Source organism: Lissotriton vulgaris, chromosome 4_1, assembly GCF_964263255.1.
Source record: "Lissotriton vulgaris chromosome 4_1, aLisVul1.2, whole genome shotgun sequence".
NCBI lineage: Eukaryota > Metazoa > Chordata > Amphibia > Caudata > Salamandridae > Lissotriton > Lissotriton vulgaris.
Genome location: NC_141691.1, coordinates 1,688,502,679 through 1,688,521,969, shown reverse-complemented (window position 1 = coordinate 1,688,521,969; position 19,291 = coordinate 1,688,502,679). Strand labels below are relative to the sequence as shown.

Sequence of the window (19,291 nt, the reverse complement as noted above, 5' to 3'; positions counted from 1 at the left end):
GAGAGACATTGTCAACGGCGACACTCAAATCCAATAGTATGAGTGCCACATTGTCACCTGCATCCAACCGACTACGCAGCAACTCAGTCACTCCTAGGAGCATGGTTTCAGTCGAAAAACCTTTCTGAAAACCTGACTGAGAGAGATGTAGAAGCTCATGGGACTCAACGAACTGATTCAATTGTTGGTTCACGTGTTTTTCCAACACTTTTGAAAAAATAGGAAGCAGAGAAATGGGGTGAAAGTTCGATAGCTGTGTTGGATAAGCACTAGCTTAAATAATGGAAGAATCATAGCGTATCTCCACTCCGGTGAAATCACTGCTTCTTGCAGAGAAGCATTCAGTAGCCCCATAATCAATTTCATGGTCGATGGCTCAATTTTCTGCAGCACAGTGACAGGGAGCAGGTCTAAAGGAGAACCAGATTTCAAGTTACCGAGAAGCTGGCTAAAAGAGATGGAATCAAGCAGGAGCCAATGCTCTAATTTATTCGAACCGTTTTCCTGTACAACTTTCGGCCGAGAATCGGACTTAAAAAGTAGAGGAACAGCAGAAGTTGGCTGTGTATTGTTCAAATGTGCAGAATTTAATGCTGAGTAAATTATCTCACCTTTGTTTAAAAAAAAAAATGCAAGATCCTCACATTGGGTTTCCGTGAGAATAGGAGGGGGAGCTTGGGTACCAACTCCAGAGAGTTCCTTCACCAATTTAGAAAGGATATTTGCTCAGTTTAGGGTGTTGGTAATAGTAGAACTCAAATAGTCTGTGCGAGCAGTATTACAGAGGGAGTGATAATTTCTCTTTGCTTGATTGTAAGCAATTTTTGACTCAGATGCAAAATCCTTTCTCCAACGCCTTTGCAGTGCTTTACATTTACTTTTTCCTGTTTTAAGACAATGTGAAAACCAAGGGGGAGTAGGGCGATAGTTTTTTACCTTTTGAGTAGAAAGGGGTAGGCAGGTATTCACAGATTTAGAGATCCAGTTGTTAATCAGCTCCAGGTCTGTCATAGAGGCCTGGTTGATGGAAGGGATGGTATTAATTAAAAGAGTATTAAAAAACTCCATGTCTAATTTCCCCCAATTCCTGGAGTTGAACATATTACCTACAGCAGAATTAAAAAGTTTATTTGAATCTATTGCAACCTTAAAATCAACTAAAAAGTGGTCAGACCAAAGGACAGGGATAGCAGGGGAGCAGCATACGTTATGAAGGGTTGAAAAAAATGGGATCTAATAAATGCCAGCCACATGAGTGGGACCATTATTATGAAGCGAGATATTCATAGCAGCTAGATCAGTAATTAAAGTAGTACCAACCAAGCATGTAGGGTCATCAAAGTGAAGGTTAAGGTCCCCCAGGATCGTGAAATTAGCTGCTCTTAACAAATAAGAGGCGATTAGATCTGGCAGAGAGGCGGCCCAAAGGGCAGCCGGCCCAGGTGGGCGGTAAATTAACACTCCTGAAAGGGTGAAATGGTGGGTTAAGGCTAATTGAAAAGACATACCCTCACATCCCTTAAAAATTAATTTGACAGATTTACCTGTATACCGGTTATTAAAAATAATAGCAAGCCCACCACCCATTCTGTCTTCACGATCACATCTTAAAATGGAATAATCAGCAGGTAGCGCGGCCGCTACATTGGGGCCAGAACTCCCCTGAAGCCAGGTGTCAGTTAAGAAAATAGCGTCCGGACGATGTCTGCCCGGACCGAAGTACGACCCACGGATTGCGATCACGACGGGAGTCTTTTCCCCACGTCTTGCCCCCTGATACCCGGGGATCGCTCCAGAAGGGGCTGGACATCGAGACTTTTCCCCTTGGCTCGGATTCGCTTTATGCTACGAGGGTTGTGTACTCCTGGCTCAGCATGGGAACGTTGGACTCCAGTGTTCTTGATCTGGTTGTATGTTTGAAGCAAAGTGCCCCTTTCGGACTACTGTTCGCGCCTTTTTGGGTTATTTCTATTAGCAGTGGGGGGAGAGTGAAGACGGGACAGGGATGAACGCTTCTTATCGCTGTCTGATGGTTTCCTTGTTGCAGACCGACTTGGATGTGGGGCGTGTTGATTTCTTGGATAACGCAATGTGCCGACTCTGTGCCTTTATATTGTATGCTAGTAATGCTGTTTTTCACTGGACAATACATCCTGAGCTAATATTGAACTATGGGAAGGGGGATGCCGGGGGACTGGTGGCGGGCTCCTCCTCCGCTTCTCTTCATTTATTATAGTTATAGGTTAGAACCCTTTTCTTACTTCCTATATTTCGGAACTCCTTTTTTAGTGGGCGACAGGCACACTGCTAGGGGGGGGGTAGGCCGTAGCCAGCTGCAGGGGTGCAGGGTGGGGGGTGGGAGGTGGGGGTTTTTGTTTACTTCCTTTTTGTTCAATGGGCCTTCTATTCTTTTTCCTTTTTTCCTCTGGGTTTAAACGTTTTTCTTCAATGGGGAAGTGCTGCTTCTGGTATTTTTAGTGCACAGTATGTATGTCTCTCCTGATCCTTCATGCCGGAACCATTGTGCTGCTTTATGACATCCTGCCACCGTTTATCTTTCAGAACTTATCTTTGAAAATTAGACCTCAGTACCTTTGTACTAGATCCTTCGAGCATTGCCTTATTGCTATGTGATACCTTTGGGAGTCTTCGGGCGTTTGTTTTGGCTATGTGTACAATGCATTATCAATAAAGGTCTTCCAAAAAATTTAAAAAAGAAAAAGAAAATAGCGTCCGGTTGTATGCTAGTAAAAAAATCAAATATATCTGCTCTGTGATTTGGAAGCAAACAACAATTCATGTTATAAAAGTTAAAAACAGAGCTAATAGAATTCAGGCTACTCGAATACCGAGTTTTAGTATATTGCGGTGGGTCACAGAGGATTTGTTGAATTTTTGGGGGCTCAAATTTCAAACTCAAGCTACACTTATCGCAACTGTTTGGCATAGAATCAGCCGTATCAAAATGAACTCGCACACAGTCTCTGTGCTGACAATTGCGGAGCTCTAAGAGGTGGTTAAAGGAGTAAGTAAGCCGGGCGGTCTGAAAATAAGCAGGGTTGTAGCCACTGGTCCCGGTTGGGAGTGGACGGGCGCAGTCGGGCTTGCCTTTCGCGCGCGTCCTCTGCACGTCCGATCATTGGCCATCAAATAAGGATTATGATGGGACGGCATTCAGCAGCGACTGAAGCGCTGACCACACTCAGCGCGTGGCTGAGCAAAGATGGCCGCCCGGGCTCAGATGAGTCCCGTTTAGAATTAAGGAGTATAACACACTCCAATTGCACAAAGATTAATCAAAAAAGAGCAAAGTTTTTTTTAGTTGAGAGCCCCCCGAAAATGCTCTTAATAATTCCCACAGTACACAATTTTAAAACTAGCCCCCCAGTGGTCCTAGACCCGTTTCCCACTAGCAATAATATAGAAATACAATTTAAAAAGTTTTAAAAGTCGGAACCTCGTAGGCGTTGCACGTCCGATCCTCGCCCGTTAAATAGGGATTATGACGGGACAGCGTGCAGCGACTGGAGCGCTGACCGCAATCAGCGCGTGGCTGAACAAAGATGGCGCCCGGGCTCAGATGAGTCCCGTTTAGAACTAAGAAGTATAACACAATCAAATTGCACAAAGATTAATCAGCAAGAACAGTTTTTTTAGTTGAGAGCCCCGGACAATGCTCTTAATAATTCCCACAGTACACAATTTTAAAACAAGCCCCCCAGTGGTCCTAGACCCGTTTCCCACAAGCAATAATACAGAAGTAACAATTTAAAAGTTTAAAAAGTTGGAACCTCGTAGGTAAAGATCGTTGCTCTGCATATTTTTTTTCTTTCATGTTACCATGTTGTTACTATTTTAAATTGCTTAATAAATGTGATTTTGAAGTCCAGTTTTTGAACCCATAGTAAGATATTCTAGGTGATTTACTTTGGGGGTCAGTTTGGAAAAGGGCATCAGTAAAATAAGTAGTGGTTCCTAACTTACTTTGTTATCTCAGTTTTGATTGAGTTTCACTGGGAAGGCAAACCATGAAGGATTACACTGTGATGTGCCTTAAACAGGATATTGTATATCAAAATCTTTGTTGCTCTTCCTTCCAACTTGCCCAATTACGTTCATTCAAGATTGGACATGAACTTTGAGCTATAAGAAGCTTTAATTTGAAATAATTATATGAGGGTCCTTGTCAGTTTCTAATTGTTTACTTCTAGTAATATTTAGAATGGCACAGTACCTTCTTGTCATTTCATGTACCTCTGCTTAAGCTGTGCATTATGCCAGAAGTCCTTTCCTTTACCAAAACTAAAAAGATATCCAGAATCAAAATATGTTTCTCCTTGACTTGTAAGAACCAAACTTTAATCTTTAGTTAGGAGACCATGTAACAAAGAGAAGTATTAATATCCTCAAGGCAAATTTTCGGATAACTATATCATGGCTCTGTGTGATGAGGTAGAGGACCATTGCCTTAAAAGAAGCATTTGGCCATGAGTTGTGGTTCATTACTATTTTTTCAATGCCATACAGCAATCCAGAGGAAACCCCGTTTTAAGCACCCATTAGAAAAAGGTAACTCATGCATCATGGTGTGGCTTCCATGACCTCCCCAACTGACTCAGACGGAGGTAACGAAGTACCGACGGAGAGTGCGGTGCTTCACCCGTTCCCTGAGCTGTTGCCAGGCGAGGTGGAGCCTTCTACTCCTACTATCATGTGACGACAATACTTTCTACAAACTTAAGGATACACCACATAAATCAGGTGATCTTTTCTCATGTTGTAAGAAATTTCAGTATTCAAGTCACATTTTAACACCATTTCACTTCACTTCACCTTTTTGCAGTAGCATCTATATAATTATCGGTCCTGATGAAAGCAATGGACTCGTTAGTCCCTAGAGATTTGCTGAAACATGTCGACCAATTTAATACCAGGGTAGATATTTGCTAAAACTACCTATGCTGCTTTTTTAATGTTGGCGGAGCGAGCATACTATTTAATAAAGCTTTCTTATTTTGGCTCACTCACCCAATTTTATATATTCACTCACCCCTTTTCACACATTCATTTTCCACTGCACTGCAAATCAGTCACCCACCAAACGAATTGATGGGTAGTTTGTGACACTCTACCACCATTTGGTCGCCACTTGGCTCTCCGGAGGTTATACCATCTGACCTCCCTGAATCTGAGCCAGTGACGCACCAATGATTGTGGACAACAGGAATGCCAAATGATGAAGGGCGGTTCCGTGCGGTGACTGATGGATAACCTGTAGGTGACACTGGTATCCACCAATTTGCCCCCTCTTTTAGTTTTGGTTGGATGATCTGACACGGTTCTATTAGTTTAATGACCCACACATAGGATTAACTAGACCCTCTGACACTTTTGTTTTTGTACGTGGCTTCCATGATGGCCTAGCTGGATTTCAGTTCTTACTCTGTCCGTTTGCTTATATGGTAGCTATTGATAGACAAACATCCAATGTACTTTGTTTGCATGTGTTTATCTTGAAAGTAGTTACTTTTTAGAACAGCAAAAAAGAATGTCTTTTGAAAAGACTTTCCTCAGAAGACAGGTAGTGTATACACACATAGAAGAGATCCTTGAGACAATTGTGATTCTCTTCTTTTAGCATAACTAGTTATCAGTCTGCAGTGGCTTTTCCTATCTGACCTTGCCTACCCAATTCTGCTTAGCTCCTTCCAAATATATTAGCACTACCAGGTCCATCCTCACTTTTCAGTCTGGATCCTCCCAGGTCCTTGTTAGACAGCCTTGGCTCACTCCTTGTTAACATTACCACCCAACTTATGGCCCCGTATCTGTTATTACCTGTTCATCCTTGCACCCTCATCTGAGTGACTGGGTATCTACCCTAATCTTTAGCAATATGCCTGTTCCCTTCATTCTTGCCACTAGATAATACTTGACCCTTCCAACTGCATTTCAAAATGTCCTGTCCCCTTCACATATCTCTCATATTGGCCAGTCTCTTTTTTCCTCACATCTTAAAACCTGTTTCTTATGAATATAGCATTTTTCTTCATAGCATGTTAATAAATCTAGAACTACTAAATCAATTCCATGTCGGTGTGCCAGTGTTGCTCAGTCTAGACTATTAATGGGTTGGGAGAGTGGTGGAGAGGCACAACAGCTTCTACATTCCCTTGGAAACATATCAGTACAGACTGATGACCCTTCCCTCCCCCCAGTCCTCTTAAGTGGTCTTTCGTAAAGATAGGTAGTATATGGGGTAGAGGACTGAGAAACAAGAACAATTGTGCAGTTTCCCAGCCCCTAATTTATTGGTAGTCTGACTACCTTTCCAATCTTTCGTCTGATTGGGTCAGCAGTAAAGTGGAATGTGAAGTGATGGGTCTATATTGTCAACAGGCCACAAGATGTAATTCTGAATTTTCATCCCTGAAATTTCCCTTTTTGAGACATATAGATAGATTTGCTAAAGGTTGCTGAATAGTGTGATTCTTAATAGTTAATGTACTGCAGTATCTTGAGTGTAAATTAATTACTGCAAAGTGAGATAGGGCTACTATAGGAAAGATTTTTATCTTTGTGTGGAGTATGAATATCTTATTGTGTACAGAGTTGTCATTTGGTCTTGAGCCCATGACCATACCTTCTTGAATTATACATTAAGAAAAAAGCATCACTGTATGCCCTATACATATTCTATCTTTCTCATAGATATTGCCACTGAAGCAGAACATAATTCTGCAAGACTGACTTGTATCCAAGGGATCATATTCATTTAAAGTTAATGTAGTTCTGTCTATATTTATAAATTCGAATTTGTGATGCAATGTCTTTTCACAGAGATCATGTTATTTTCGTTTTAGAGTTGAGCATGAGGGGATATTAGCACCAAAATTGGTGAATTTCAACTCTTGATTCTCTGGACTCAATTGCAGACATGGACACTGAAATTAGGGTTGAGTCAGGTGTTGTGGCATACCAAATGTTGGTGAATGAAATAAATCAGTTTTTTCTTTGTATGCAGCATTAGCTGTTTGTTCAAATGCAGTGAAAAGTCAATGGTGATTAAGGATAGCCTAGGAAACAGCTTTTAACTTTTAACAAACTCCAGCACATTTGATTGTCATGTAGATTATATGGCTTCAAAGAACTGTCTTTTGCTAATAAGCCTTTGCCTCTTTTATGATCAGATTCTATAGAGCAGGGGTTCTTGACCTGTAGTCCTCGGACCTCTGTCAGTCGACAATGCCTACTCAGATGTACCATGACTGTTTTACAAATTTAATTGCTAATAACATTACTACATTCAAATTAATAAACTATATACAAATAAAGAAGCAAAATTGAAAATGTTTAAGTTTTCCCTACATTTGATTCTGAATTAAGCAAAGTGTGTCAATATTTGAACATTTGTTTGGTGTATGCTTGGTTTTGTTTTTTTGAAATTTGGATCCTGGATGCCATCACGCTTGATAAGTTGCGCCACACAAATCGACCTAACATAAGATAACAACAAATCCCAGAAATTGTTTGGTCTGGATGTCCCTGGCTCCCAATATTGACTCTGTGGGGATTCAAAGATTCCTGTAATGATTAATTGGGAGTCTACACAAGTCAAAAGGTTAAGCATCACTGCTAAAGAGCATGGAAGAATGAGACATGCTAAAGGCACCAATATAAAAAAAAAGTCTCTGTTAGAAAGTGGGCCTCTAGTTGGCAGAGGTTTGCACCTTGTCCACATATGGACCACAATCTTAGTCAGGGTAAACTAGATACATACTTTAAATTAACGTGTGCTGGTTTTTTTCCCTTTTCCTTTTTATCTCCATTACATGTAAGGTTTTCTTGTTTTGGAATGTGCCCAATATTGTGCTTGCAGACCTGATCTTTTGACTTTTTTGAGCACCATGCTATGCAATATTGATGCTATGATAGCCAAACCTGCATGATTATAATTGTGTTGTTTGAAATTTCAATAAAGAGATTTAAACCATAAATTAACTTGTGCTCACCCTCTGTTTGCTTGGCACCCAGAAGGCAGGCTTAGCTGAAGAGTCAAATTTGTAAAGTTAGACTTTCGTCTCAGGTTACCTTTGTGAATCCGGCCCATTGTTTTCAACCCTATGGAGTTTAAGACAATAGACCCTAAGAGGTAATAGAAAACGTCTTTATAAGGAGTTTAAACCATCTTCCAGCCAGGAACTGCTTGTCCCGCAACAGTTAGACAATGGCCTTAGACGAATCAATGATCTAGCTGGGTTTCAACTGTTGTTGTATTGGCTGATACTTTGGGTAGTGCCAGAGCTTATGTCATTGATGAGGGAACTAGAAGAGGTTTGGGGCTTGTAAGATTGCTTGCCTTAGGACCATAAAAGATCGACTGGGTCTAATTAGGGACGAGAGCCTCTGGTCCTCCCCCGCTGATGCCATTTTAGTATCCAAGTAAGTTAAAAGATGCCTATTGGCGACATATTGACAACTCAATTCTATACTCTCATAGGGCTTGATCTCTCATTGAACCCTTCATGGTGTTTAAAGTAGATTATCACCTGGAGGCATTCTTAGATGAGATTGAACCCCCTCTTTATCTTTATATATTGAATTTTGCATGGGGAACACACACATTGCTCCTTTGCAGCCAAATGGAAGTGTTACCCCTGTGACCACAGCAGGTTCTGTCCTTTTTGTACTCTCAGGTGGTGGAAAGGAGTGAGCATGTTGCATTTTTTTGTCTGTTATATCAAGGCATTAGAAGGAAGAGGATCTTATCAGTCTGCTGTCTCTTGGGTTTTAGGAACTTTAGATTTGTATGATAGTTTTTATGAATTGAAGGTTTTGTATGATGATTTTATTGTCTTATTTATTTTTATTCACTGTCTTTTAATATGCTCTTTTGTGGCTATTCTGCCAAAATGAAGAATATAAAGATGATGATGTCCTACCTTTTACATACACAGCACCCTGCCCTTAGGGCTACCTAGGGCCTACCTTAGAAGTGATATATGTGTAATAAAAGGGGAGCTCAATGCTTTTAAATGCCAATTCGAAGTGTCTGTAAAACTTCACATACATGCCTTGCAGTGGCATCCATGAGAAAGGTTGTAAGTCTACATGTGCGGATAGCACAACCAGTGCTGCAGGCCCACTAGTAGCATTTAGATTACAGGTCCTGGTTATGTGGTACACCACTTTACAACAGACTTGCAGGTAAACTAAACATGCCAATCAGGTATACACCAATATCAACATGTTTAGGGGAGAAGCACATGTATTTTTGCACTGATTAGTGTTGGTAAAGTGCTCATTGTCCTAAGGCTAACAAAATGATGCAGCAAAAGGAAGGGGTAAGCACTCAATAAGTTTGGGGACGACCGCACTAAGCATAACAGGTCTAATGGTGCCTTTCTATAGTTAACAAATTTTCCGCTCTGACCCATCGACTTGGGACAATTTCACCACTTAACATTTTAGCTAGAAAATCTCTGAAAACCACCTGCCCCCAGCCACAACGCCCAATGGGTGAAAATAGTAGGGGGCCCTGTTTGACGCTTCCTCCCTGCCTTTCCACCAACCTTTTCATGGCGGGATCCCCGGCATGAAATAGCTGTTGGAAAGCCAACTTGTAATATGCATGGTGGTGTGGCATCGGCACTGCCGCAATTGTGGTCAGCTCCTCCGACCGTTGCATGGTCCAGGATCTTGGCAGTGGTGGTGGGCTTGTGTCAGGGTGGTTGCAGTCCAACCGCCACACTTGCAAATAAGAGATCCGACCTCCGAGTTTGCGGCGGTCGGACCGCCACTGCGAGGAAGGCAGTCTTGGGACAGTCGTACACATAATCAGGCCCTTGGAGTTTGTTTTTCTAAAACAATACCCTGTTTCGTGGGTTTTGTGTCTGAAGAGCAAACAGAATGCTGGGCAGTCTGTCATGTCACCACTTCATGGTAGGGCAGCCGGTTCTGCATACATTTTCTACAAGGGCTCCTGCAGTGTTAGTGGAAGCGTTTTCAGATAAAATTCCTCCTTTTGCAAATTAAAAATCCTAACTACTGTGGGTGGGCTTAACATAAGATGGTGGAAGCATTCATTTCATTACTCCAGCTGCCTATTGACTAATTGACCTTGCCCCCTCATCCAAATTAGGACCAAAATCTAGTGAAATTGTACTTCAGTTCAAAGTTAACATGAACATGAGAATACACATTAAAGACTATCATCTGCATGTTAGGTGTTTACCTGTGTCTATTATACAAAGAAGAACTAGAAAAAACATACATGGGTATATTCTGCATAGGCATGTAACAATCTACATTTGACAGATTTCCTCCTATGATTAACTTAGAATATGCCTAACAGTGAATGCACATAAGTGTACATTCCCACAGATGTACATTTATAGAAATAGTAGAATTCAATGCATGCTTCTTCTCCTTGGTTCTAGGCTCTGATTTAAAATATGGCTGGATAAAAAAATTGAGTTGGAGGCTTTGGGTAACAAAAACCAGTACTGATAGTACACCTGTCAACACTTTTTTTATTATAGCTGCAAAAAGCAGGCTTTTATCCTTGGAAAATGAAAATAATATCCTAGTCACACTTGACAGCCGTGGTCACAAAGGTAAATTTACATGCAAGTAAATCTACAGGTGTAATTTACTCTGACACTGTGCAATAAATGTACTACTTCTGGCTATTCACCATTTCTAAGTGTAAATTTACTACAAAGTGTGGATGTGCTTGTCCTAATCCCCTAAAACCAGGAGGGTTGAGCTAAATGTACGTGTGTAGTCACTACTGGTACATTTTCGCACACACTTAGAGCACAGATCTCCCTATGGTAAATTATAGGTACATTTTGAAAACTTAAAAACTGAACATACTTTTATGTTGAATATTATTTTATCTTAATTTAATATTTTTATTTTAAATGCAGAACAAAGTACAAAAGAAAGTTACTGCACTAATAATTTAATTTTGATTTAGAAGATAAATTAAATATGTTAAATAAAAGCAGTTTTTAAAATATTTATTTTTTAAAAATCTCACCTAAAGCAAGTGTTTATATGCATTCAATTTATATTAAAACTCACTACAAGATATTAATATAATACATTCCAGAATATTTAAAACAATTAATTACTTTTTATTTTTCAATTAAAAACGTTATTAAAATATTTTATAATAACATTGTATTCATGTTTAATTTTATATCCTTTATTTGGCATTAAAATACATATATATTTATTTTTAAATTGGAATAAAGAAATAATTAATTTTACATTAGTTCCTTCAGGGTTCTTTTTTAAGTCTCTGCCTCCATTATTTTCTGTTCGAGGGTATTGCAGCACCAGTGGCAGCCCATGTGTGTGGCAGGACTTACTTCAGTTCTAAGAAAGAAAGTGTTTACTACTGTTTGGATACGTTTTGGCATAGTAAATTGACAAGTGCAGTGTGCTAAAAGGAATGCGCTTACTCGTTTGTGGGTGGGTGCATATTCCTCCCTACATTCCTTCTTAGTCCTCCCTAAACCCATCCTTACTCCTCTCCAAACCCCTCCCATTTTGTACCTATATTTTCCTATTTTCCATCCACTCTCCATGTCCCTCACACATTTAGTACAAAAAAGTAGGCATCCTTACATCACAACAGAAATCTCTGCACATTAAAGGTGAGAGAGGTAGGGTCAGAGACATCCACATGTGGTTCAGTGAATAACATTTTATTGTAGGCAAGTGGTGCTACTGTTGTACTACTAATCATACTACAAAATGCAAGGTGTGACTAGGCTCCTTGGAGTTTTCTCCAAGGTCATGGGGAACGTACGTTCACTTCAATGTGAAAACGATGTTTTGCATGCCCAACCAGAACAGAAGTAATTAGTGGGATTCCTAGACTAAGTAAATGTGATAAGATGTATGATACTGATTGTGCCCTTAATTGAATGTTGATAATGCCAAAACATATCTAATTATTTTAATTGCATTTGGTTTCAATACCTTTGTGATTGAATCCAACAATTGAAATCTAATTTCCAGGTACCTTTGTCATAATGACTTTGCTGATCGAGTATTTCTGTGTTTTTTCCGCAGGAAATGACCTATTTCTGGTAGCTGTTCATGAACTTGGCCACGCATTAGGCTTGGAGCATTCAAATGACCCTACTGCCATCATGGCGCCGTTTTACCAATATATGGAAACTGAAAACTTCAAACTTCCTAATGATGACTTACAAGGCATCCAGAAGATATATGGTATGCAACCATTTTAAAATTATTGTTTACAATTTAGACTGAGTTCATTGTAAGTCAAACAAAGTGCAAGTATGCTTTTTGAATATGTCAGAAGGTTATTTTAATGAGTCAGCAAGGTCAGGATTATAATTTACGTTGTGGTTTTTTTGACATACCAAGTACAAAGAAAAATATATTCTCATTTGTTCCATTGACATAAATAAACCAATCCTCCCACTGTTTGGCATTAATGCCCTCAGCCCCATTTTTTTTCAAATTGCCCTTGGTCTACAATTTTATAATTTTCTTAGCAGGCCAATGCTTTTAGACTTTCTTGCCAATTACTACATATTGGCCTACCAGTCCTTTCTTATTTTGAACCTACAGTGCAATCAAAGATTTTCCTGTAAATGGGCCAGAGCTGCTGTCACCCTTGCTTAAGCATATCCATTCTATCAACTATACATCTTGCATGCTGAATTAGAAAAAAACTAATATACGTTTTGTGTATACATTACTTCCAAACAAACAAAGCAGGGCCTAAATAGAACTGCTAAACCACATTAAGCAACAGACAAACAACTACTATTCCAAAACAATTATAAATAAACAAGCTATCATCCAATCTTTCCTAAAATATATCCCCACATAGTCATACAGGTATGTTAATGCCATTTTAATCAAGGTATATGGTGTCACCTACAGAAATCTGCACTAAGGGTCTAATTCTGACTTTTGTGGTTGACCAGCACTGCCGCCAATGCATTGTTCTTTGGATGACCACCAAACACATAGTGTGCCCGCCTTCTGGATTTTGAGGGTAATCCACAGTGGGCGGGCATTGCAACAGCGGTCTGATGGCAGTCGTCTGTTAGGCTTATGGGAGACCCTAACATACAGACTGCCATCATGAGAGCAATGACCGTACATTCCTGCACGGTGTTGCATGTATGCCACACCGTGTAGGAACTGGAGGTGCAAATCCAGGCGGGGCACAACATGTGCCCTCCGCATACACCCCCAGGCCAGGAGCAGCATATGGCCTTGTTAGGACTCCCTTTGTTGCCTCTCTGCCACCTTTCTCACAGTGGGCTCACCACCACAAAAGGGGCGGCAGACAGGTAACTCATAATATGCTCAGCGGTGCAGTTGTGCCACTGGTAGCATATTCCAGCTCCCTGACCCCTGCACGACTGCTGCGGGATCCTGGATCCCTAGTGGTCCGATTGCCACAATCGTAATACTGCGGGCAGTTCCGCAATGTGGCAGTGGTCGAACTGCCGCCTTAAGTATGGCAGGGTTATGGACTGATGTACTCTTAATAAGGCCCTAAGTGTGGAATACGCCACCCACAGCCAGTTTGCCTTTGAAGTTAACAAAACTATTGCATTAGCTTACTTCCCTGTCACAGAAGTAGTCAACCATTTCAACACCAAAAGAGAAAGTCCCTATTACCAAAATAATGAAGACAAGCTTACTCCCCTAATTATTTACTTTGAGGATACATGGGTTGGATGACCTCATAGGTCAGGACACAGACGCCAACCAAAATTCCAGATACCATGATTGAATGTCTATGATAGCACAGGAAGCTAAAACAAACAACGCAGTGGAAGGGTGGTATAAAGCCTTCCAATCTACACTAGGCAGAACTCAACCTATGATATAGAAATTACTAGAAACCTTGCAAAAAGAGGAGAGCTGCCAAAAACTTAGAATAGAACAATCATTTACAGAAATATGTTCTAAACTAACCTAACAAACAAGAAAAGTGTCGGAAATGCTACATTTCAAAGTAAGACTATTTATAAATCGCAAAGGGCAAGGCTACTTAGAAGTAATAGCCAAATCTATCCTCTAAACAACCTATAAAATCTAGCAGGCACCTTAGAAACTACAACATAGTACACTAAAACATTTTAATATTTTTTTTAAATATTAATAAAACACAGTCATCCCGTCACTGCGGTGGTTGAGAACATGCCACTAAGGCAGCATCCAGACAATACGGGATCACTCGGGCTGGCGGTGTGTCGGCTGCATAGCCGCAGCAGTGGAATGCTTTGGCTCTAGGAGAGAGCCTGAAGCCAATGCAGGTGCACTGCTGTACCCTCTGCAAGTCGGGCGAGCTGTTTCCATGCAGCATGTTGTTAATGGCAAACATTGCATGCACCAACCGTGCTGGCATAAGGGGGCACATTATGGGCTCTGGCCACAGTTCACATGTCCTTATTCACCCTGGGGCCCTTTTTTTTGGCCCTATACCTACCTTTCCGCTGAACTTTTCATGGCGGTGTCCCCACCATTTTATGGTGGGCGGAAAGGCAGGTCGTAATGTGGTAGGCGGTGCAGGAGCAGGGATCACCTCCATTGTCCATCTCTGCCCCTCCCACTGCCACCACGGTGGCAGGAATGGGGACAGAGGTGGTGGTCCTAAAGCGGTCCCTCCACACTTCTCGTAATCCAGTGGTCGGACTGCCAGGTATGGGGTGGACAAACTGGCAGAAAGATGTTTCAGTTCATGGATCGCGATGGTCGTAATGAGGCCCTCTATTATACTTAATTTTGTATTACTTATGGAGATAATAGAAATATTAATACTAGCATTTAAAAATGTATTTCTCATTATTGAAAACATAAAACTAACTAAGTAATTACAAGTAATTACACATAATTAAATAAATACATCACATATTTAAAAAAAAAAAAACATAATAAATATATCAACATAGCTTTCTTTTAAATATATCATATTTCTTCCCAACAGTAAATTAATAAAATAAACTTACAGTTTTATTGCTGCAGATCTTTCTCTAGAAATCCACATAGTTTAAAAGAGAAATCCACCAAAAAGTAGTTAGAATGATAGTAAAAGCCTACCAAAAATGGAAAAATGTACGTAAAGAGCAACCTCTCAAAACAATCCATATGCTGTAGGTTGCATAGGAAAACCAGATACATAGATTTAAAGAAAAGAATCACTCCAGGAAATGTGAAAAACAAGGAAATCTATCTAAAAAATGAGTTTATAAAAAACGAATTCAGATTTCCTTTGAGTAAAAAGTACATCTGATTTCCCTTGGCAACACTGAGGAAAAGGGAACCTGCAACAAATAGATAAAACACGTTACCGCACAAGACACTGCATGCCCAAATTTATACATACATAATATTAAACTACACAAAAATAGCAATACATATACTACACATAACTTACATTGCAAAACCCTTCACTTGCTAAAACACATAATAAAATAACCTAATGAAAATAGCGTAAAAAACCATAAAACATGAAATAATTACCAATGATACCACACACACATCATATATACAACCGTACTACATAAGCTCAACCTTACAAAAAATTGGTAAAAATTAACTTACCTTTACTGATGTAGAGCAACACCCAACAGTGACTTCCAGAAATGAACCAAAATAACACCAATAGACTACTAAATTTGGTTAGTGGTACAAAGTCTTAAAATATCAATATAATATTTAATACATTTTTTATAAAAAATACGTTAACACGTTTTCGAATTTGTTTTCAAATATAAACTAAAATATGATAAATATTTCAAATGATTTTCAAATAGTAAAAATCAATTAAAAAAAATAAAAATTCTAACTTCAAATAATATTTTTAAATGTCCACAGCCTTATTCACTATAAATTGTACACTGCACTCTGAATTGTTTTTGATTTTTTTAATTTAATATACACATCCAAAAATATAGACTATTTTTTTTTTTTAGTACTCCGGACCCTTATCCCCTTTAAGCCCAACATCCCTTCCCTTATTGTTTATTGCCTTTTCTCAAATAAAAATTTGAGAAAACATTACAAAATTTACAATATAATTTATTTAAAATAAAACTGAATTTATTATACGATTTCATCATATTGTAGCATAACAATATTATGTGCAATCGGGTATGTCCAGGTGCATCTTCTGGTCCCTACACAGTAACATTAATACAGCTATGGTACCTACTTTCATGAGTTACAGGAAGCTACAGCCCGCCCATTTCTGCTCAATTGTTTGAATAAAAATTGACAAAAGGAGTGCAATGACATTTCAGTGTCCATCATTCATTAACCTAAAAAGTAATGCATTAAGTGGGTTGGAGTCACAATCAGAGAGCCATATGGGTTAGGGGGCCACTCCATCCCCGAAATGCCCAATGCATCAAGCAAATAATTCCGCAGAGGATCCCTTATGTCTCTGGGGTGCAAGTGTACAGGCAGGAGTTCTGCATAAGTGCAAATCTGGTCCCGACAATAGACCAAGTCTTGCAGCCACTTCTTTAAATTCATGGGCTCTTTTCCTTCTCATCTGCATGCAACTCTACGTTTTGCCAACAGTAGGCCAATGGAGTAAAATATGCATTGGTGGCTCAATCTCTGATGTGTATCCCAATCAGTGAGGTAAGATTTATGTCTATACATGTCTTCTGTAACATAGCATCTGATATTTGTTTTCAATAATCATTCATTTGCTTGCATCCTGAAGAAAAATGGAGAAACTCGGCCCCTTCTCAGTGGATATTTATGTAACCAGGAAGGAGTATAATAAAGGTGGTGGAGGAATTTAAAATGTATGATCCAGAGCCGGCTGCTGGCCTTGATCTGAGAGAAGTAAAGCCATTGCTCATCTGTCAAAGGCTCCACAAGCTCCTCCAGCTGTCCTGCCCCCATGCTGATGTTCACTCCAGCTGCACAGTGTGGTTCAACCTTAGAACCATTTGTTCAGGGCTTGTGGATTATATAAAAGTATGTGAGGGGCTCCTGGGAGAAATCCGTAGTGTTCCCTTTAACCCTGCGGCATAGTCTGATGTACAAGTAAACCTCTAGTGGTGTGGGATTCTCCCCATAGAAGAAAGTGTCTCTGTCTATGAAGATCTCCCCCTCATACAGATCTCCTCATGCTATCCAGCCTTGTTTGAGTATCATATGCCGATATGCAGTTTCGTGAGTCACTGGGAGTTGGTGATGATAGGGTATTAGAAGGAGCGAGGAGTACAAGAATAGTTTATCCAGTCTCCTGGCTACCTCCCGCCATGCAACAAACGTGCATGCCACTGTGAAGGCCATCTGATTCCTGTGGGGGAATTGCACTCCCAGAAATGCAGTAGTGGGATGCGTAGCTATGCAACCTCAAAGCTAAGTATGGCATGAAGGGAGGAGTGCAAAACCAATATGTCATGTAGTGGGCCTGGGAGCATAAGTAATATAGTTCCATATCCGGAGCTTCGAACCCGATTCTGGGGAGTGGTTGTGTGAGTGTGTCCCATTTCAGTCTAGGTTGTTTGCCACCCCATGCTAGTCTAATGAACTGCGTTTGCAGGGTCTTGAAGAAATTGGGGTCTGGTGTGTATGGAATTTAATTGGGATAGACAGAGAAGTTTGGGCAGCATGACCATTTTAATCCGGGCTATTCCACCCGCCAAGGACAGGGGCATTGATATTCATTGTGTGATAGAGTCCACTGATGCATTCAATTCCCTGCTATGATTGTATCTTATGAGTTCACTCTGGTCTCTTTATATCCAGATTACCAGGTATTTAAGTTCTGCTGAGCACCATCCCAACGGGTAGTCAAGGGCATGCCTTTTGGTCAAGGGAGTTAAAGGAAAAATTGTGATTTTCCCAAATAAGGTGTATACCTGATCACCCGCAATATGTTATAATTTCTCATTGATTGGACTGAGGCTGTCTCGTGGGTCTCGGACGTAAAGTGTGATATCACCAGATGTCTAGTGGGGTAGCGGAGCAGGTGGTCTCGATAATGTTGTCACACTTTCGCTGCCAGGGGTTCCACAGCAAGCGTTAGTAGCCGGGAGGACAGTGAGAACCCCTGCCTGGTGCACTGGCAAATGGAGAAGTAGGAGGAACACACTCTATTTACCTGAACCATGGCCTGTGGTTCATTATATAGTATGGTGACCCTTGACCCATACAAGGAAGGGTTTGGGGGAGCCCATCCTGCACTGCACCCTAAGAGCGTAGTCCCACTCCAGGTCATCGAACACTTTTGTGGCGTCCAAAAAGACCGCCACTGTATCCAGATCTGTGTCAATATCCTGAAGCACCGGGAAAAGGGTACGCAGGTTATGGGCAGTGGACTGTTCTGGAATAAAGCCGCACTGGTCTGGCAGTACCACAAACTCCATCAGCAGGCTCAGGCGATTAGCAAGGACTTTAGCCAGGATTTTCACATCCTGGCTAAAGGTTTAAGTCAGAGGGGCCAATAGGGTTCACAGGCATCTGCTGGTTTATTAGGGCCGGGCCTACAAGGAGCAACACCCAAAGATGAAGCATGACATCCCCAGGGATGTGTGAGGGCAACAAGAGACACAACTTGTGTCTATCTCATGTTGAGTAAAAAGAACCTATCTCTCTACTTAACCTCTTTCGGGACACGTTTGTGTCTCATTAGAAAGGGTAACCCACTTTTTGGATTAATATTATTAACCACACCTGCCTCTTCAGTTACTGGTAAGTTTAGCCACTCAATACCTCATCATATGTGCACTCTGTCACTCATTTTTGCACGTATGTTTCCATTCATCCACCAACTGCCATTCCAATATTCATTCACTCACCAAGGAAAATACACACAAACTCAACAAGCACATGCAAGATAAAAGAAAGGAATACAATTAAGAAAACCAAAATGCTGCCTCATAAAATGGCAAGTATGTACCTGCACTTAGAAGTAGGTAAAAACTAAACTTTGCAACGAGTTACCTTTTTGGAAAGGTATTGTTGGTGGCTCAAAAAACCAACACAATAAAAAAGTTAAGGACAGGTAAAAGAGAGCTTTATAATAAAGATATTGCAAACTAATGTGCTTGGTGCACAAACCCCAGTGCTGAAGCAAACTCATTTTTGGCACATGTGATCAGGTAAAATGATGTTACTCAAAGGGCAATAGAATCAATGGCTGAAGTGGGCTGACCCATTGCTCCTTGCTATACGTTGTAATGGAAAGAAACTGAACATGAATGACAATTAAGTAAGCCAATGGGTGAGGAGGGCTGACCCAAAGGCTATTTATGTA

At 40.5% G+C, this 19,291-nt stretch overlaps 1 protein-coding gene across 2 annotated transcripts in view; it reads left to right on the top strand.

Annotated features, from left to right (window-relative positions):
• MMP16 (matrix metallopeptidase 16) overlaps positions 1–19,291 on the top strand; it is a 514,191-nt gene that overhangs the window by 345,271 nt on the left and 149,629 nt on the right. For both annotated transcript variants that reach the window (XM_086965967.1, XM_086965966.1), the window contains one exon: positions 12,088–12,249. In XM_086965967.1, the coding sequence (XP_086822093.1) occupies positions 12,088–12,249 (162 nt within the window). The remainder of the gene's footprint in view (positions 1–12,087; positions 12,250–19,291) is intronic.